The sequence below is a fragment of the Parus major genome, chromosome 20 (assembly GCF_001522545.3).
Source record: "Parus major isolate Abel chromosome 20, Parus_major1.1, whole genome shotgun sequence".
NCBI classification, from domain to species: domain Eukaryota; kingdom Metazoa; phylum Chordata; class Aves; order Passeriformes; family Paridae; genus Parus; species Parus major.
In genome coordinates, this window is record NC_031788.1 from 5865341 (window position 1) to 5886392 (window position 21052).

General features: G+C 49.4%; 1 protein-coding gene across 1 annotated transcript; it reads left to right on the forward strand.

Annotated features, from left to right (window-relative positions):
• Positions 1-605: 605 nt before the first annotated feature.
• ADA (adenosine deaminase) lies at positions 606-20081 on the forward strand. Its single transcript, XM_015647061.1, has 11 exons — positions 606-682; positions 7729-7790; positions 10936-11058; positions 11174-11317; positions 12119-12234; positions 14440-14564; positions 16167-16238; positions 16504-16605; positions 17332-17399; positions 17816-17945; positions 18347-20081. The coding sequence occupies exons 1-11, from the start codon at positions 647-649 to the stop codon at positions 18446-18448; spliced, it is 1080 nt and encodes a 359-aa protein (XP_015502547.1). The 5' UTR covers positions 606-646; the 3' UTR covers positions 18449-20081.
• Positions 20082-21052: the final 971 nt, after the last annotated feature.

Sequence of the window (21052 nt, forward strand, 5' to 3'; positions counted from 1 at the left end):
AAAATAAAGTGAGTCACTGAGCAGCAGGTTTGAGAGCAGGAAAGGTTAAAACAAACATTGTTGAATTGGCTTAAGACTGCAATCAAAGCTGGAGACTGCTTTCCTGTTCTTCAGGCCGAGCTGTCGTTTTTTCCTGTTCTATTTTCTGCCAGTGTGATCATTGGAGGAGCAGGTCCACCCGGGCCCTCAGCTCCTGAAGGAAACGCGAGTGGGATTGCAGGAAGGGTCGATTTATACTAAACGTGAGGGAGAAATTCTTTCCTGTGAAAATGGTGAGGGCGGCACAGGTTGCTCAGAGACGCTGTGGCTGCCCCTGGATCCCTGGAAGCGTCCAAGGCCAGGCTGGACGGGGCTTGGAGCACGCTGGGATAGCGGCAGGGCTCCCTGCCCCCGGCAGTGTGGGTGGAATGAGAGGAGCTCTAGCGTTCCCTCACAGCGGAATCAGAGCAGCGTTCCCTCACAGCGGAATCCCGCAGGGTTCCCCCTCAGCGGAATCACCCCAGCGTTCCCTCAGAGCACCCAGCCGCCGAGTGTCTGCTCCGGGCGCGGCGGGCACGGGGCGGGCCGGGCCGGGGCGGGGCTGGCCGAGCGGGGCCGGCCGAGCGGGGCCGTGGGGCGGCGGCGGCAGAGCGGCGGCAGCGGCGGCATGGAGCGGGCACCGAGGATCTTCGGGGGACCCAAGGTGAGCTGGCAGCACTGCCGGAGGCGCAGGGCCGGGAACGGGGCGTGCCCCGGTGTGAGGTGCGGAGCCCCGGGCTGAGGTGCGGAGCCCCGGGCTGAGGTGCGGAGCCCGGGGCTGAGGTGCGGAGCCCGGGGCTGAGGTGCCGAGCCCGGGGCTGAGGTGCCGAGCCCGGGGCTGAGGTGCGGAGCCCGGGGCTGAGGTGCCGCGCTCCGGTCGCGCCCCGGAGCCCAGCGGCCGCAACTCTCCTCACTCCGGGGCTGCAGCCGGCTGGGAACGGGGCACGGGCGGGCCGCTCGCTGGGGATGTGTCCCCCGGGACCGGGGCTCGCTGGGCGCTGCGCTGCCCTGGCCCGGTGCTCCCCGCAGGGACGGGCACGGGCTGTCCCGGGTGTCCCGTACATCGCCGGAGCGATGCGGGTCCAGGATCGTCCCATCGCCCGGCCGGGAACGCGGCTCTGCCGGGCTGGGCATGCACAGGTGGCCTGGCTGGGGAAGGGGCAAGCTCTGAAGGGCCCTGCATCCCAAACACTGTCGTTGGGATGAGTGCTAGCATGCTAAAACAGGCGTTTCCTCATGTGGAATTTTTTTTTATATATATACTTTGTTCTGGGGGTTGGTTTTGTTGATTTTGGGTGCTTTTGGTTGGGTTTTTTTGTGATTTTGTTGTTGGTTTTTTGTTTTTTTTTTTTTTTACATATTGGTTCAGTCATCCCTCAGATACCCATGACACCACTTTGGAGCACTCTGACAGCAGGCACCAGTCTTTCGCTCTCTCCATGCTCTGTATATTACATCTCTAGTAGCATCATACAGTAATGTGTTTATTATCCAGATTGTAAAATAGATGAGGAAGAAGATGAAACAGCTGTGGTTAGCAATAGTCCTGTATCTGATGGAAAGACACTGCCTGTGCTGCAGGATGGCTCAGCTCTCAGGCTGTGGTCTGGGTAAGGTGCTGTACAGGGAGCAGGTCTGCCAGGTTGGGGTCTTGTGGGAAAGTAGGAATCAAGATAGAGGAGACCAAGAAAAGTGATGTGAGAGTTGTGGTGCTGCTCTGGGAAAACATGAGTGGTGGCAACTGCTTGTGGCATTTCCAGAGAAAAAGATTGTCTCCAAAACCGTGAAAGGATTGGGGGGTTTTGCTGCTGTTTGCATCTCTCCCACTTCCAAACTATTTATCTCTCAGTTGAGTATGCACCAGAAAAGTCTCACATACTTGGAAAGGGCAGTGTGCAAAGGTCTGATTGATGTTTCATTCCATCACTGTGGTTCCCTTTCTAGGAAGCTGATCCATGCAATAGCCGGCAAAGCTTGATACCAAAATCCAGAGAGCATTGGCAGCTGCTAATGATTAAAGCCTTTTAAAGTCCACTTCAGTTTTGGGAGATGGTGGTGCTTCATCAGCTCCACTAAGAAAAAAGGCTGTTGGTTCACCCTGGTGATTTTAATCTTTTGGCCAAGAGAAGCAACTGAAGTTCTTCTTTCATGCTTCCACTTTTTCAGTTTGTGTGAGACTGGGATACCAAAGAGAAAGATCTAGGAAAAACTGCAGGGTTTGACTGCTAAGATCAGGCTTCTGTTTTCTGGCTATTGGCAATTATGAGATTGGTTTTCATGACTCAGGCAGTCCCTTTCAGTCCTGTGAACCTGCTAAGTCAGGCTTGGGGAAAAAAAATGGGCCTGAAGTCAGTTAATGAGCCCTATTCATTCCTCTGGATCCTCTGCCATTGGGAATGATCAGTTTTGTGTTTTAGAGATGTTTCTGGTAACTGAAGCAGCTTCAGCCCCAGCTGAATGTGGGGCCAGGGCTGCCTGTGCATTTTTCAGGAACTCGCTGACTCCCAGTGACCACAGTGATGAACAGGGAGCTGTGGGAGGACAACTTTGAACCCTGCTTATCATAGGCCATAAAAGAACAGAAAAGGTTGATGTTCCTTTGATGTCAACCATCACCCTTTCTGTTCCACAACCAGAGCAAAGACTGTGTCCTTGCTCACTGCCCTCTTCTTGTAGGCCAGCCCCAGCTTGGGGGCTTTAGGACATGTGGCTGTCTCCTCCTGCAGCTCCCATGTGCCTTGAGCTGTGTTGTGGAGAGCAGAATGGGAATGGGGGTTTCTGGGGTCAGGCCCACTCTCTCCAGCGGCTGGTGTAGCTCATTTGCAAGATAATCATCAGGTGACATGGGGCAGGTGTTCCTGTGAGGAACACTGTGTGTGGCAGCCTCTCAGAGTGGATGCTGACCCAACCTGGGTACTACCAAAGGTGTCTGTGCTGGCTATACCCAGGGGGTTTGGATGGACCTCCTGCCTCACTCCCTGTAGTACTGCAGACTCTCCCTGCCTTTTGTGAGGATGGGAAGTGATGCTGGATTTGGCTTGTCCACTTTTTGTGCACAGCCTGACCCCTGACTTGGCATGGGTCAGAGCCTGGTGCTGCTGAGACTGCACTGAGCTCAAGCCATACCTTACACAGTGGTACCTTGTGTGCTCAATTCTTTAATAATAGAGTATGGGGATGCTCTTGGATAACCTTCCCAGGTCCACTTGTCAAACATGATGGCAGTAAGAGGTTGTCTTGGTGCTGCACAAAGAGCCAGGACTCTGCCTCTCTGAAGCAGTGCCTTGCTCCAGCCAGGTGTGGGTGCGAGGTCTGTGGTGGCACATGGCCCTGCCACCCCATGGGAACCATCACCTGTGAAGACACACAGCCAGCATCACCTGCTACTGTCACCAGGAGTCTCATACTGGTGTCAGTGGAGGATGAGTAGTTGGTGTCAGGAGGGTGGTACTAAAGGCTGCTCAGCACTGGAGCATCCTCCTCTTCCTCAGCCACCAAACCCATCAGTTATTGTATGGATGTGTAGAAAGCACAAATATTTCCTGCATTGGAGCACTGTGGGACTTGTAGTCTCCCATGTTTCTCTTTTAAAGGCTCACCCTTTAAAGCATGTGACAGATACATCTCTCAAATGCATTTGTGGTGTCCTCAGGTTTGAGGATGATGCTGTGCTATTTCCACTTCACAACTCTCTTGAGCCACTCTCACCTCTTGCTTCTAAATGAGCATTTGAGATCAACTTAAGATGAGGAACATTTTGTTCCTAACAGCACACTTCCATAAAACCAGTCTCTGGGGAATCTAGTTAATTGTTTTTTGCAGTGATTTGCCACGCTTATCTAATAATTGACAAATTACAGCTGTAGCTACCCTGGTTTTCAGCTATTGAGATTATTAGAATGAACCTAAATTATCACCTTTTAAGAGGCTGACAAATAATCCTGGGCAAAGTCACTGTTAAGGGTTTTAAAATGATGCAACTTTATCAGCTGCCTGATTATCTATTAACATCTGCTGGAAACATCACAGTAAAAGGGGTGGACTGGCTTTGGTCATTGTATATATTTTTGAAAAATACCCTAAAACTATCAAACACAGAAAATCCTTCAAGTGCCTTAGCTTGAATGGCTCTTTTTATGCCATGTAATGGGCAAGCTGAGCAGGTAGCTGCTCTGCCATGGTCCACTGATCAAACCATAATAAAGAAATTGTGTTGGGTTGACTGTGGATGAAAATACTTTGAATGTGTGGTTAACTTTTTCCCCTTAATTTCACTAAAATGAAAATAATCAGACTTGATCCTGGAATGGAACATACTTGTTTGAGTACCTTCATTTTGTGTTTGAATTTATTTTTGAAGCTTATTACGTCTCAAAGAAAACATGAAAATATTTTCATAGAAGTCAAGCCAGAGCCCTTAAAACTTCTCCTTTTTAAAAATCTGAACCAACTTGCTGATATCTGCACTAATGAGTCATGTGCCATGGTTGAGCTAAAGTTTTTTTTGCATAAAACTGGAAGTTGTTTGCTCTGATGGCCTTGTTGGGGGCTGTCTGTGCTGAGGACACGCCATTTACAGCCTTTTGAACGTTCTTTGAACCCATCCCTCTGGCTTTCAACAAGTCTAGAGTGAAACTAAAAGTTTTATTGCATTACACTCAGGGTTTTTGGTGCGCTGATGGAAGGTCAGTGGAGGTGCAGGAGGGACTGAAGGGTTCCTGCACAAAGCTGGGCTTGAGGGTCCTCACTGTACCTGGGAGAAGAACAAAGCTCCTTCCTCAGGAAAGCGTTGGAGAGTTCACCTGCCTTCCTGTTCTTCATCAGAACAGGTGGTACCACTTCCAGCTGGGATGTGAGAAAGGAAGTTATCCATCTGGTCTAGTGGGTGGCATCCCTGCCCACAGCAGCAGGGGTTGGAACTAAATGACCTTTAAGCTCCTTTCCAGCCCAAACCTTTCTGTGATTCTATGGTCAGTGGTCCTGGAATGGTTGAAGGCTCCTGTCCAGTGCTGGTGCAGCCTGTGGTGCTGCTCAGATTCTTCACCAAGTGTTGAGATCCCAATATAATATGTGTGCTCATGCTTTCTCTACAAATAAATCTGAGGGTTTGGAGTGGGAGACCACATGCACATGGAGCTGTGTACTAAGGAGGAGAGAGCTGTGGAAGAAGCACTGGGCTTCTGCATTCACCTAATTTCTACTTGCTCAGGCATGTCCCCTGGAACCACAGTTCAGACAAAACTCTTTCATCCTTATCTGGGTACTTTCCTTGGCTAAAGGCAAGGTCGTGTCACCCATTTGTATCTGGAAAAGACTTGTGCTTTGTTTACCCGAAACAAACAAGCAGGAAGAGGGCCGAAATGTAATCTGCAGTGAGCAGCCTCCCACGGACCTGGAAGCCCTCAGGGTTTTCGAGCAAGGTGCCCGAGGCAGATGAGCTGTGCCTCAGCTGATTGCATCCTTATCTGGAGCCCTGTAGGCACACCTTTCCAGCTTCTCCTGAATGTCCTTTGACCATCTAAATAGCATAGATTAGTTCACAGCTGCAGAAAACTCTGCCCTGAAGCACTGGTCTGGAGGAAATCCAAAACTTTTTGGGTTGAACAGCATTGCACAAGGGTTTCTTAGCACTTGGTTTAAGTGTCCAGACCCAAAAAAAGGGCTGGCATGGGACAAAGAGCCTGTTGCTGATATTGGAGAGGAACTTGCTGCTTTACAAGCATCTCCCCTGCAGAAGTGGCAGGTGACGTACATAGATGAAGGATGTCACAGAATCTGCTTTCTCATTGATGGAAATGTCATGTTGGGGTGTTCTTGCAGGAAACTCTTGAGAAGTGTTTGCGGGAGAAGATCTCAATAGGTTCAGGTTGCTTTGTTTTTTAAATCCAATGTGAGCAAATTTCAAGCCTGTTTCTCCACCAGAAAGTCATAAGGGCTGTTGAATACCTCAAGGAATGGATCTTGCATGGTTTTAAAATAGGAATTGGAGCTCAAGAGTAGAAAACATGCCAGGCGTCCACATCTGGCAATGCAAACCATGTTTGTATCCTCCTATTTTATTTGCTGCTTTGCAGGACATTTAGTCCTCATAAGCAGGATTGCATAACTCAAGGAGGGGGGAAAGATCAGGTTTTGCCCTTTTTCAATCTTCCTCTCTGTAGATTCAGATTGTATCTTAAGGGCAGGAGAAGTGGCAGGGATATGTTTTTACAGTCTGCTATCAGTGGCGTCTGTGGGCATATTCATGAGCCCTGGGCCAGCTGATTGCCACCAGAAGTTTGATCTATCCTGAGCCTGCCCCACTTGCGTTTTGTGTGCCACCAGTGTTCCAGTGGCAGCTTCATGGCCATCATGTGGAGATAGCCTGAGCCCCAGCACTGTCCCTGCCGTGCTTTTTGCAGCAGAAGTGGCAAATGAAAGCCCTGGCAGTGAGTCAGGTGCCTCTGCCTGCAGGGCAGGTGTGCAGGGCTGTGTGTTGGGGGTGGGTGTGAGCTTGTGGGCATCAGTGCAAGCCCCAGAGATGGGCACTGCCAGCCCTGTGCCAGGAGCTCACCTCTTGGACACTTACAGGCACCACTTACTCAATTTTCTCCCAGCTCCTTGTAGTTATTGTTTGATACATACCCTGACGCCAGAGGGTTTGTGGGTTTTAATTAGTAACCATGGGTAGTTTAGTTATCCATGCAAATATCCAGTCCTCTCAATCCTACTCCAGTCTTACCCTTGGCACCCTGCAGCTATCATCTGTGCAGGAAAATGCATAGATGTTATAACTAAATGTCCACGATGTTATAATTAAAAAGAACTTTGTGTATTAAGTTTCTAATCTACAGTTTCATTTAAAAATACAATAAAATCAAATATGTATTTTGTAAGCTATTCTGTTACTTAAAAGAAAACAGTTCTGGAAAGATGGATATCTAGCTGAAACATTTTACAGCTAATGTTTTCCTTCCCAGTTCGACTTCCAAATCATATTTGTCATGTTCCTCCAAAATCCCCAGCTGGCTAATGGAAAAAACCTGCTTTTGCTTTTCTGTGTCTCCTTATCCAAAATCCAATGTTTCAGCAATAATGGGGAAATAGGGCTTTAGAGTGAAAAGACCTGAGTTACCTCAGTCCCATTTTTAATGAGTAAAAAATTAAGTGTTTTATTTTTAAACCTTGTTATTTCTATGGGGCAACTTGTTATAAGTTTTTACAGCACCTTTGTGCTGTGGGACTGACCCCTTGTGCAGGATTAGAGAGCCTGTAAGCCTTGATAATACCATGTAATTAACAACCCATCAGGAGCTGATTCTTGGAAGTGAAGTCAAAGTTTTTGTGTAATGACTCTTAGCAAATTAATTAGTGTTAGCTGCCTGTGATTTCAAGGAGGAAGCAAGCTGGAAAGTGAAGGTGTTTACTTTTTTCACTCTTCCTGCACTTTAAATAAGTATAGGGCAGTTCCTAAAAATTACTGGAAACAGGATAAATTCCTAAAGATTCATTAAATGTGTGAGCTGCAGAAGCCATAACAAAATATTTAGACAATACTTAGATATTGAAAAATAAACTCTATAAAGATTATATTTTAAAAATGTGTATGTACCTCCTGGTTGTGACTTTGTCTCTGTATTGGCTACATTTATACCCATGTGAGCACCAGTTACTTCTCTCTGAATTTATTGTTGCAGCTCAAGAGTACCTGACCCATTTCTCTTATTGCAGGTAGAGCTTCACGTCCACCTGGATGGAGCCATCAGACCAGAGACCATCTTGTACTTTGGCAAGTGAGTTGTGGGAGGAAGGAAGCTCTTGGGATCTGCAGTTCAAAGGCATCCTCCCTTCTGCTTCTGCAGATCTGGGGCAGGGGAGTTCCTGCCGGCAGCAAACCTGGCTGGTGCTGGTTCTGTCCCTGCCCAGACCTGACTGCACAGTGTGAGGACACTGAGCACACCCCAAAAGACACTGGGGCTTCCCATGTAGCAGGAATGTGACTGAGGTGGTTGTGGGTTTGTGGGCAAGCTCAGAGGAGCCACTATGAGAAAAGTCCAGAGGATGTCTCATAAAGAACTGCTTGCCTTTGAAGTGTACCCAGGACACAGCAGAGGTGCTGTATTCTCCTTTCTTTTTCCACATTCCTAATCGCAAAACCAAGTGGAATGACAGCAGGCTGGGAGTGTTGTCTTGGTGGTGGTGCTGTTCCACAGTTTGGGAGGAAAAACCAGCTTGGGTGCCCTTGCCTGCCCTGCTGCCACGTGCGTTTGAATCCCAGGCTGTCTGCCTGGTGGCAGCAGTCAAGGAGTCACGCTGGTGTGAGGGTGACCCAGGGAAGCACTTGGCAGTGACTTAGAGAGAGGTTGTTTCCTTGACAGAGCCCACGTGCATCTTCCTTCAGTGTAGATTTTGTGGGAAGCACGGGGTGAATGGTTAACCTGTGCAAGGGCCTGGCTCCACATTTGTAAGCAAAATAAACAAGTTTTCTTCCAGCTGTCACTGATACCCTCACATCAAGAAGATGGCAAGAGTAAGGATTTTGGGAAACAGCTCTTAGGCACAGCTCTGATATTTTTGGGGAGGAAGTCAGTTCTGAGGAGTATGAGAAGTGGTTCTAGCATCTTGTGAGCCCAGCAGATTCCAAGGCAGTGCAGTCCTAGGGAGAAATATTCTTTCTGAAGTAGCTTTTTCTGCAGGGCCTGGCCATACTTTTTGCTGTGTAGTTAGAGAAAGAAGGGTGGTCAGGGCTGTCTATCCCATTTTTTGCTGTATGCTGTCATGGTGAGCTCACTCAGGGTTCCTGCTGGTGAGCTGCAGGGCTGGAATACAGGTCCATATGAACAGAAGAAGTTGGTGCTGACTCCCTGGGGCTCTTCTGGGCCCCACTGCCTGCAAAGAGAAAATGCCAGTGTAGTCCCCTAGGAGATTATAGGAGCCCTGAAACCCAGGAGGGACTGACTGTCTGGGGATCCTGTGCCAGGATCCTTGCTTAGGGCAGAAACCTTCATTGCCTGAGTGTGTGCTGAATTCCCTCTTATTTTTAAACAGTCCTGGCATCCCCCTGAGCTGCCAGCCCTCGGGTGAGCAAGGCTGTGCTATTCATGGGCTCTAAAACTTGCACTCACACACAATCCAGTGGGGCAGTGCAGAAGGCTATAGGGGACTGACTGCCTTAATAATCTCACCCTGGGCACAGAAAGCTGTTTGTGGTCTATTTTTAAAGGTAAAGAGCTGGAAATAATTTTGCTAGGTGGTGTTTGACCATGTACACAGAACTCTAAGCTACTGGGATGCACAAGCCCCCTTGGGCAGTGCACTGCTGAGCTCAGCTGTTCCTATAAACTTTGTCTCCAATTCTATCAGGTCTGGGTCAGTCTTTGCATCATTCCTGCTCAGCTAAAGGGCTCAGAGGTGTGACAGACCCCTCATGGGGACGAGGTGTCCCCAGGAGACACCCTTTCTGTGGTGTGATGGTGGGCATGGTGCTGCCCATGGCTGGAGGGAGTCTAGGAAGGACACCAAGGTGGCAGTGAGGACAAATATGATCCCATCTGGACACTTTGCTTCAAGAAGAATCCCACCTACAAGGAGGGTTGGATGGGGCAGCAGTAGCTCCAGAAGCCAGGCTGGCATGATCCACCAGATCTCCTCATGCAGAGGCGTGATTTCAGTGTGGATCATCCCAAAGCACTGCCACTGATACCTGCATGAAGGCACTGCCTCAGGAAGGACATGAAAGAGGTCAGGGAGGTGGCTTTGCTGTAGGAAACTTTCCTGGGGCAGGTGGAGGAAGGTGCAGGTCAGTTCCTGGAGCAGAGACTGATGTTGTCAGTGCCATGGAAAGGGCAAGGCAGGGAGGAAAACCGATGCCTTGGCAGCGATGACTGTTCCCTGCTGAGTGCCAGCAACTTAATCTGTGCAGATTGGATGTGAGGCCTGAGTGTGGGGCTGGTTTCCTTCCTGGCTGAGTGGGAAAGGAGCAATGTTTACCAAGCCCAGGAGCTGGGTCCTTTGGACTGTGTCCCTGCATGGCTCATTGGGATGGCATTGCAGCACTAAAGCTGTCTGTGGTGTTTTGTCTCTATTAGCAGAATTCTTCTATTAATCAGCTGTAATTCATTGTGGCAGGAAAGAGGATTAAAAACAAATGTCTGGTTATCATTCCAAATTTGTTTTGGCTTGTGCAGGGTACCAGAGGGTGGGGGGATGGCAAAGCCTGCCCGGGAAGCTGCAGCACCCTTGGCTGGCAGCCTCCTTGATCAGAGCTGTGGCCACACCAGGAACACCTTCACCAACTCAGTATTCCAGCTGCTCCAGGGAAAAATGGCCTCTTCCCTCTTAGAAGCATTTATGTGGGCATTAGTGAGTCTGTCCCTTCAGTGAGAGCAGTTGTTGCTGTTTGTTCCTGTGTGGGAGGTGTTCCTGTCACAGAAGATGCCACCAGGATGCTGGGCTCAGGAAGCAGGAGTTGCTGGCACTAAACCCATGAGCCACGACACTTCTGCCTGTGTGATCCCAGGCCCTGGAGCGTCTCCTTGATTTTTCAGTCCTTTGAGCCTGCATAAGTGGTAATTAACGTTTCTTAAGAATTTTGGCAATTCTGCTGCTAGGTCTAGGATGTGCCAAGAAATAATCCAGAGCCCCTTTAGATGAACTCCTTCTTAAGCTTCAAATGTGCCCTGGCTGTGTTCCTGCTGGGTCAGCCTGGGCTTGTATTTTGGTTTGTTTGTGCTTTGCCTGTGTTTTGGATCACCTTCCTCTCTGCTGAGATTCAGGGCTCTGTCCATGAGGAGGTTTTGGAAGGACAGTGTGTGCTGTATCTTCCCTGTGAGGAAATGGTGGTTGATGCTGCCAGCTTTGGATACAACTGATGTATAAAATGGGCTGATTAAAAATGCAATACCCTTCTCTGTTGGTAACATGTGACTTCGTTTCCAGGAAAAGAGGCATCCCTCTCCCTGGGAATACAGTTGAGGAGCTCATGAAGTATGTCAGCTATGACAAACCACTGACACTTCCCAAGTTTCTAGAGAAATTTAATTACTACATGCCTGCCATTGCGTAAGTACCCTGCTATTTGCTTTTTCCCCCTCCATCTTTGGCTGGATCCCTTGGCTCAGCCTTGGAGGTCCCCTGTGGGCCCTGAGGGTGACAGGACCCACTGCCATCCCTGCAGGGGTGACCGTGAGGCGGTGAAGAGAATTGCCTACGAGTTTGTGGAAACAAAAGCAAAGGAAGGAGTCACCTACGTGGAGGTCCGGTACAGCCCTCACCTCCTGGCAAACTCTGGTGTGGCTCCCATGCCCTGGGGACAAAATGAGTGAGTGATCCTGCTGTGCTGGGGAGCTGCTGGGTGGCTGGTTGGGCATGGAGAAGGCATCCCATGCCAGTCAGCCCCTGTGCATTCAAAAGCTGCTGTAACAAACCTTTCTCCTCCCATGCAACGAGAGCCAGCATGCTTCCACCTCCCTCTCCCATTGGTAGGGTTTTTCATCCTAGATACCTCTGTGTGCTGCAGTGTTTTAATGTCCCTTGCTCTGGGCACTGAGTTCTGCATGTGCAGAGCAGCTGTGCTCAACCTTCTGGCTGAAGCCCTTCCCTGTGAGAGGGAAAGAAATGTTTACATATGGACTGCCTGACCACAAAATGGGAATTGAGCTGGCAGCGATGATGGGTGGTGTTGGAGGGGACTGGTGGTCTGATCCCTTCCTTTCATGTCATCCCCTCTGTGATATGGGCCTCTCATTAAATCAATGCTGGGCTCTGGGGCCCCTCCAAAGTGTTCTGTGGTAGGTGCTGAGCCCTGGGCTTGCCCCTGCCTGGCTGCAGAGAACTGTGTGCCCTAATGAGATGCTCTGGCAAAGAAGGGGTTCCTCTGCTCAGGCAGGATGGGCACCCAGTTCCACAAGGCCTTTCTAAGTCTTAATGTCGCCTGTACCTGCTTCAGTGCCTGGTATCTGGTAGTGGGTGTGAAAGGTCCTCTTGGGCTCTGGGTGCTCTTGTTGGGCACATGGGACCTGGGGCAGCCTGAACTCCCAGGGGATGCTGGGCTGGACCTGTGGCTCCTGCCTGCCTCCCTGGCAAGTCCTGGCCTCTTGCTGATGGCTTTTCTTCCCTGCAGGGGAGACCTCACTCCAGACGAAGTTGTTCAGCTCGTAAATCAGGGACTGAAGGATGGAGAAAGGGATTTCCACATCAAAGCCAGGTCTATTCTATGCTGCATGCGCCATATGCCAAGTAATGTATTGCAGCTCCCCTGCTGCTCTGCTCCCCTTCCCTGATGCGTGGTGGGGGGACATCCCTGGGTCTGGGGCCCTGCAGAAACGTGGGGACAGCCCTGATCTGTGGGTCTGATGCAGGACCAGACAGTGCTGAGGAGATTCTGGGGGTCCTCTGCTCCTTTCACTGTTGGGCAAAGGTCTGCTGGATGCAGGAGCGGGGTGTAACCAGTATCTGAAGGGTCTTGCTAGAGGGACAAAAGGGGCTCCTCTGTCCTCTCCTGGGGGAGCTGTGATCTCTGCTCCCTGGCCAAAGCTAGAGCTCACCTTGGGCCAGTAAATGCCATTGGCACAGTGAGCACTTGCATCTGCCATGAGTGACTGGAGGTCTGAGAGCAAATGGTCGTGGAAGGAGGACCAGGCATGACATGTCACACTTCCCTGCTCATGGTCCTACATGACCTGCTCAGGTCCTTAGCCTGGGTCATGGGGCAGCCAGAGAATCCATTGGCAGCAGCCAGTCTCTGCTGGCTTAAGCTGAAAACACAAGTCAGATATACTTAAGGCACATATATAAAATGTCTTTTATGAAATCAGCAGCTCTGACAAAAAACTTTGTTGGTAACAGGTGCTGTGACCCAGAATAGGAAGAAAACCCAATTTCCAGCATTTCAATGGGCTGCTGAGTTTTGCAAAGATCTTCCTCTAGGGAAGAATGCAGCCAGAGAGAGGCTGTGTGACAGCAGCTGTTTTATGTGAAGATTTTATTCTGAGTATCTTCATATCTCACACCAATTTTATGTAGGCTTAGTAGGGTAGATGGTGGAAAGATTTCTCCTAGTGCGTACATGTTAATTTGTGTCTAGAAATTTGCAAAATTATATTATTGGAAGGTGGGAGATTTGAGGAGGTTTTTTCTTTTTTTTTTTTTTTTCCTGCCTGCACAGTCAACACCAAACAACACTTTGAAAACTTTATCCTTACATTTCTGGTTTCTAGGGAAAAAATGTTTTTCTTTGTAGAAGCTGGAGAGATGTAAGGCACAGTCACTGATCTGCAGTTACAGTCCCTGCCAATGCACAAGGTAAAGGCAGGAGGTGGCAGGAGCATCCAAGGGCATGTGCAGCCTGCACTTCGCTGCAGGAGGGATTGCTTGTGCAACCAGGTATTCTCATACCTGTGTCCCAGGGCACCAGCTCATACCCAGAGCCAATGACATGCTTGATAAAGAGTCTTTAGCAGTGCATTCAGGATGTACTGCACAGTGAGAAGCCACCCTGTAATTAATGAACTGTTGAGAGAAAGGCAGAGATACCAGTCAGAGCTAACTCATATTAAACTTGTTAATAAAACAATGACTCTAACCCAGCAAGTTGGAAAATGGTGGAAAAAAACCCCAGATGCACACATCGTCCTGGTGTGTTGATATGATTTGGGGATAGTCTGTACACAGCAGGTGCCTGTTAATTATTAACACTACTGTTTATCTCTGTTTCTTGGCCTTTCTGCTAAGGTTAAGTGCTATGTGAGCTGGTAGATGCAGTTTCTTTCCCAGAGGTTATCTATCCTGATCAGAGAGAACTCTGAAGCAGTTGTTGGCCACTTGTTAGTCTCTTTCTCAAGGATGGTAAATAGCTCAAACTTCAGCTCCTTCCCACCAGGAGTAGAATCTTTGGGAGAGTCAAGGATGCCCTACAACAGATGGGTGTAGTACAGGGCCCCCCAGAGAGTCCTCTCAGCCCTGACACAGCTCATCTGGTGGGACAGTTCTTGCCTTTACCCTCACCTTGCCTAGCCAGGGAAGGGATGAAAGCTCAGGAGTTGAGGGATTTCTCCAACACACCATATTACAGCCCCAAGGCAGTGCAGCTCATCTTACCTCGAGCCAGCTGCAGCAGTCACCACTGCTTGGAAGCTTTTTAATTAATTTTCCCCCCTACTTTAAGTGAGCAGAAAAACATGATGAGAGCAGTTTTATAGCTGGTAAATGCCTTTGATTTCCCTTTCATTGACAACAGACTGATCAGTTGACAGCTTTTATTTGTCTGAAGATCGCAGAGATGATGGACCTTGCTAGCTTTCTTTTTTGGTCATCAACTTTTGGGAAAGACTAAAGAAAATAGCTCTAGCCTTCTAGTTATAGGATCAGGATTTGTTTAGAAAAATGCTGAAGGTATGACCCTTAAGAATGCTTCCTCCTGAATCCTGGTGCTGCCTCTTCCAGGCTGGTCTCCAGAGGTGGTGGAGCTCTGCAAGAAGTATCAAAACGATTCTGTGGTGGCTGTCGACCTGGCTGGAGATGAGACCCTGAAGGTGGAGGATTACTCTGAGCATAAGAAGGCTTATGAGGTTTGTGGAATAAGTTTTTAAAAAGAAATTACAAGAAAAATATGTATTGAGGGGATGTGTGTGAAGGGACACTGTTCAAATTGCAAACAGCTGGGGCAGCTTAAGGATTCATTGCAGCTATTAAAAACATTCAGTTAAATAGCAGAAGTATTTGTTTATATTTCCTAAATGATTAATGGCAGGCATCATTGCTAAAACATGGGCTTGGCATGCTACCCTGTAGCACTGAGCATGAGAGGAGTGACATAGAGCTCAAATCAACCCCCACCCCACTGCTGTTGGCTCCTGGGGCTTGGTGAAACCACAGCCAAGGGTGGAAGAGACTGGCCTTTCCAGTCTGGCAGAAATCACCCGAGGGACAGAGGAGAAGCTGCACATTTGCAGGGCTTTTATCTGATCATCTCAAATGCAAACACTGGAATGGCTTCAGGAGCCTGATCCCAGGCTCTCACCAAACCTCAGCCTTTGCAGTGGCCTGAAGAAAAAGGAAAACCTCACTCCTCTCTGCTGGGGAAAATTTGGGGTGGTTAGTCCCCACCATCAGTGGGGGAGGAGGTTGTGCACCATCACTGACAAAAAGGGTGGTGGTTTGCAAGCAGTGCTCAGGTCTGAAAGTACATGGGGCTTCCTTGGGGCCTTCACCCCATCAATGGGAGCTGATACAAGGCTGCCCTGCCCTGCTGTGCTGAGTGAACAGGGTGATTATAAACAATAACACAGCAACAGCAGTTCATTGACTGATGGGAAGGCAGTCTTGTCCTGCCCTGGTGGACCAGCAGTATTATCCAGGTCTAGTCTCCTCTGTCTGAAGGATGCATCTTGTCTCTGTGCCAGGGGCTCACTCAGGCTCTGAGATGCTGAAGCAAACCCCCCTCCCATCTGTATTAAGTAACTGGAAAACTCTTGAGTGCAAATCCCTGAAGGACTGTCTGTGAAGAATGTCTGCTTGCAAGATGGGGCTTGCAGCCTGCCTGCTGCCAGCTGGCTGGCCCTTCTCCAGCAAAGCAGGAGCCAGGCTTCCCTGCAGGCTCCATGGGTTCCCAAAGTCCAGGCAGCCTGTGACCCCCTGGCGAGGAAATTTTCAGTATGATCATGGAGCTGTACCCAAATCTGCACTCACAGGGTCCTTATGGCTGGGCTGCCTCCAGCACCAGCCCCTTGCAGGAGGGAGGTGCTCAGTGTCAGAGCATTTCTTCATCTCTGCCCTGGGGTCCTTCTGCACCCTCCCACCTGGCTGCAGCCACCAAAAATATAAAAGTTCCAAAGCATGGAACTGCTACAAATTTCATGCAGAAAGGCAAGTGGGTGGAGGAAGAGGAGCTCAGAACTTGCTGCTGTCTGGAGAGGAGGCAGCAGTCAACTCACCCAGTATTAGAAGTCTATGAAGAGCCTGGCTGGGGTCCAGTGGAAGATAACCAGGATTTTTAAGTGTCTCTCTACGTGACATTACTGAGCTCATGCAGCCCTTGGAGTGCAAGGCTTGTGATCTGTGGGTTCTTGGCACAGGAGCCTTGCTGTGCCCCCAAGAGCAGTGCCAGCCCCTGAGCCTGCTGACCTTGCTGCAGGTGATGGGACAGGAACATGTTCTCCCTTGTTTTGCAGGAAGCTGAGAGATGTGGGATTCATCGCACCGTCCATGCCGGAGAGGCCGGCCCGGCTGCCATGGTCAAGGAGGTACGAGGGGTTCCTGACTCAGGGCAGACAGGGACAGGGGTGTGACGTGTCCTGCACTGGGGAGACAGGTGTCCAAGTCCTCCCCATATCCACAGCAAAGTGAACACTGGGGACATGGACAGAGGTCTGACCTGATGGCTGCAAAAGGCCATCCCAGGAGCCAGCTCGGTGGTGTGGGTTGTACCTGCAGTGGGATGGGGGGCTCTGGGCAGGCAGGGGCTGAGCTGTGCTCAGGGGCTCTGAGGAGTTTTCCTGTGCTCTCTAGGCAGTTTATGTCCTGAAGGCTGAGCGCGTTGGCCATGGATACCATGTCGTGGAGGACCCTGAGCTCTACAAGGAGCTGCTGAAAACAAAGATGCATTTTGAGGTAAGGACATGTGGTGGGAGTGTGACAACCAGGTAGCTGCTGAGTGGAAAACGCCCTCACTCGGGCTGTGCTGCAGCCAGGGACAGGACCTGACACCCAAATGCTGACCACGTGTACAATGATGTGTTTAACCCAGATGCCCAAAGCTCCACAGGAAAAACACTGGGGATAAGCCTGTCTGTGCTGGGATGTGCTGCTGGGAGCACTGGTGTGCACTGCAGCTTGTGGGAGGGATGTAGCAGAAAGAAAGGATCCTTGTGTGGCCAAGGATACATTCTGGAGACCTTATTCACTGATTTATGCACCTCAGGCCTTAAGGCTTGTCCTTCCACAAATCAGGCTGCTGTACCAGAGCAAGTCTGGTTAGAGGAAATGCCTGGGAGTTAGAGTGCATGTAAGGATTTCTTTTGCTTTTCCCCAGAATGGCCATATCCAACCAATAGAAGGAATAGGTACTTAATGCAAGTGGTTTTCTTACTGTGATTGGCACTGGGCTGGTGACTGAATGGCCATGGGTAACATCCCACTGGCCCCTGCCACTGTCATGTGGGCTGTGGGCTCCTCACATCCTGGGACATGTCCATGGTCTGTCAGGGTAGTGCTGAGGGGCAGCTCTGAACAGAGCTCTAATCTGACATTACCAGTGTGCAGAGCTATCTGTGTCCACAGCTGGGGTTTAGATCCATGTGGTTGATTCTGCTTTTTCATGCTTAACTCCCCAAACAGGTCTGCCCTTGGTCCAGTTATCTCACTGGAGCATGTTCTCCGGACTTCACCAAACACCCTGTAATACAGTAAGACTTCTCAATTATGTGAAATCTCAAATAACCAGGATTTGGGTTGATTACAGCTCGTTTATTGCTTTGCAAAGCTAAGGCACATCTAATTTTGTAGGACAATGTGGCACATCCATGCCCTTTGGCACGGGAGAGCCTGGTGCAGCTGGAGGGGTGTGGGGGTCCCTTGGGGAGGCTGTCCTGTCCCTCCTGCCCTGCTCTGAGTTATGGGGCATGAGATGCTGCACCCCAGCCACTGCTGGCAGGTCAGTGCAGGGTCATGTGGGGGACAAGCTGAACCTTGTGTGCTTTTCTCCAGCAGTGCCAGCTGCAGAGGCAGCCCCGAGGTATTTGCTTTTCTGCATTTCACCCTGAGAACTGCACAGTATCACACCCAGTGTTCTGCCCATCAGTTCAACCTGATTTCATTACAGGTTTAAGAAGGATCGTGCCAACTATTCTCTAAACACAGATGACCCCCTCATCTTCAACTCCACCATTGACAAGGACTATGGCATTGTGAAGGAACACATGGGATTCACTGAAGAGGAGTTCAAGAGAGTCGTAAGTTGGCCTTGGCTGGGTGTTCTGCTGGTGTCTCAGTGCAGCCCAGAACAACCTGCTGGTTTTTCTTCATGAGCTTTAAGAGTTTTTAATGGAAACCCAAAAATTCTGCTCTGGCCTTGTAAGCAGGAAAGTAGGTTCAGACTCAAAGTACATATCCCAAAAATTCCAGAGTATTTAAAGACCTTTGCTTTGTGCTGGTCTCATTTCTCCTGGGACTGCTGCTAGTGATGAGCCAGAGCAGTTGGCATAAAATAAGGCCATGGAAATGAATCTGAGAGCAGAAACTTTATACTCTCTCTCACCTGCTGCTGCTCAGAGCCAGGTGCTGGGATGTGCACAACTATGTGTTCATGTCTGATATGTCTTAATGTTCCTGTGTTCCCCCTCTGCCTCCTCAGAACATCAATGCAGCCCAGTCCAGCTTCTTACCCGAGAAGGAAAAGCAGGAGCTGCTCAACAAGCTGTACGAAGCCTATGGGATGGTCCCCAACGCATCGTGACCTGTCCCTGGGAGCCAGCGTGGAGCAGGGCCCTCCTGCAGGAGTGCCTGACTGCTCTGTGCCAGAGGGAGCACTGGCAGGAGGTGCCCAGAGTCAGTCTCTATTCCTGGCAGCCCTGTGTTGACCCTTACAGTGCCCATCAGAATCAGACTATCACATACACCTACTTGTACCCCACAAACTCTCTCCTGAATGGATATCCAGCTTCCTGTCCTGCTGTTGTGCAAGCAGACTGGCTCTGCCTGCTGGCCTGACTCCCTTCTCCATCTGCTGGTGTTTCTGTACTGCAAATGCAAACAGAAAAACCTCCCCTACATTTTTTTCCCCTGCTGTTTCCCTGTTTTACCTGTCCTGCCCCACTGACCTGCCTGGCCCTTGCCTGCAGTGCTGAAATAACCACTTTCAACTCTGGCTGTGGCCTGGGTTAATCTTCACCTTTCCAGGGAAGAGATGTGCTAGTGCTAGCAGGGAGAGAGTAGCCTTTTCAGACACAGAGGCTTTATTCTTGTCCCTGTGAGTGGGAGGGTTTGGTCACAGCTATATTTACCCAGGGTTAGTCTTGTACTAACAAGCTGCAAGCTGGTGCTCCTGCCCATGCACAAGTCCGAAGGGCATTCAAAACAAAATACAATTTTTTTGGCATCCTTTCTAGGACAAGAACTCCCCTGTGTCAGGCCTCTCCCCATGTCACTGCTGCAGAGGTGCACACCTTGGGCTCAGGCCATGACCGTGCTCACACACACATAGGAAGTTGGAACATAATTTTACCACTTTGGGCCAAAATCTGCCTTCTGGGATTTTTCCCACTTTTTTACTCATCTTGGAGAACTCCTGTGAACTGCAGTTTGATCTTCCTCTTACCTTTGTTTAGGACTTGGAAAAAACGTGATTGATTGCCTGGTTTAACAATTCTGCCCTCCTTCTGATTTGATGCAATCATTAAGCACTCTTAAGGCTGAATAAGTAAATTAACTTGGACCCCATGTCACACATTGACTTGGGGCCCATCTGTCTGCTTTTCTTACTCAATTATGACACTGGCTAGAAGTCAGATCTTCAATTTGGTGGGGAATTTATACAGAGAAACTCACCAAAAATTCCTTAATGATTTTATGGCATTATAGTGTTTTTACTCAATAAGCAATAGAGCTGTGCATCCAGAGAAGAGACCATTGTTTTCTTACCTGAGTGTGTGGTGTGCTTTAGCATCCCAGGGCTTTGCCAAGAAGCTCACTCCAAAGATACTGTACCAAAAAGTTGCCTTTGACCAGGAGCCATGGTCACCATTGCCACGGACAGACCATGGGCTGGTCCAGTCTCAGCCAGCAGTGATGGTGTGCTGGGACTATTTCCATTCTTTCTGGGCTTCCATATTGGTCTTCAGAGTAAAATACTTGTCTCTGAAGTATGTGGTGCATAGATAGGTAAATGAAGATGAGAGAGTGATTTTCTTACTTTTATAAAGCGAAAGATAAAGTATCACTTTAAGGGACATGATTGTGGCAAGAAACAGGCCTTTTTGGGGTCATTTTTCTCCAAAAATAATTTCTGAAGAAGAGTTGCTTGTTTGGATTCTGGACAGTTGATTGTTAATCCTGTTTAATAAAATAACAAATTTATATTAAAAATGAAATCCTTGTGCTTTTCTGTTCAGGGCTGACTGTTCAGACTGGCATGTCTCAACCCCTGCTAGAACACAGGGGTTAATTGATGGGTGTGATGGGGGCTTTGGTAGCTCAGTTGCTGCCTTCTCCTGGTTCCAGGTTGGAGCACTTTGGCAGCCAGAGGGAAGCCTGCTCCCTTGCCAAACAGCCAACTTGGATTTATGGCTGCAGCTTGTTCCAAACTCCCCTGTGCTTTTCCCTTCACTAATCCAAGGGGTGCACACCACTGCTAGAGCAGCAATGCCATCATGGGGTACTCTCACTTTTCCAGGTGTTTATCAAAAATAGTCACTTTTTTTCCCTGTCTTCTGGGTTTTTGGTTGATGTTCAGAGCCAAGGGGGGCATTCTGGGCTGCTGGGCTACACCATGAGTGTGGGCAGGTTTTTTGTTCAGCTGAAAAGAAGGGCTTGGAGCATCCCTGTGTCCAGCAGCTTTGCAGATCAGGATGTGGCTGGATTAAGGCAATGCCCTTGGTCTTTCAGTGACAGTGGCTGAGCTGGCTGCCACTTTCAGGGGGAACATGATGCCTCTCACCCATCCCCTGAGAGAAGCTGGCCAACAGGTCCCTAGTCCTCTGCCTAAATATAATTCTGAAACAGATATTTTCTGACAAGGGAGAGCTAAGATTAGCCCCCATTTGACTCTTGGAGTTCTTGTGTGGTGCTCAGTCTTTCTGCACTGCCTTTCAGCTCTGTGTGTGTGTCAGCATGAGCCAAAATTGTTGTTCTTTGGTAAGAAGAGCTGGAAATGGGGCTTAAAGACACAACTGTGCAGTCAGCCAGGTCCAGGAGCTACCTGCTGGTTTGCCCCCGGGCACGGGAAGTGGGAGCAGGCTCTTGGCTGCTGTCCAGGCAGAACTCTGCAATGATACCCAGCCACTCCAGGAGCCTTTTGCTCAGCATCCACGGCCACTGCCTGCCTGCCAAATCCTCATTTCCT

Excerpts from the sequence above, each read along its gene's own strand:
- ADA (XM_015647061.1), top strand. The coding sequence starts at position 647 with ATGGAGCGGGCACCGAGGATCTTCGGGGGACCCAAG. Across the intron at positions 16,239-16,503 it reads CGGCTGCCATGGTCAAGGAG|GCAGTTTATGTCCTGAAGGC; the intron begins GTACGAGGGGTT and ends TGTGCTCTCTAG. Across the intron at positions 17,946-18,346 it reads AAGAGGAGTTCAAGAGAGTC|AACATCAATGCAGCCCAGTC; the intron begins GTAAGTTGGCCT and ends CTGCCTCCTCAG.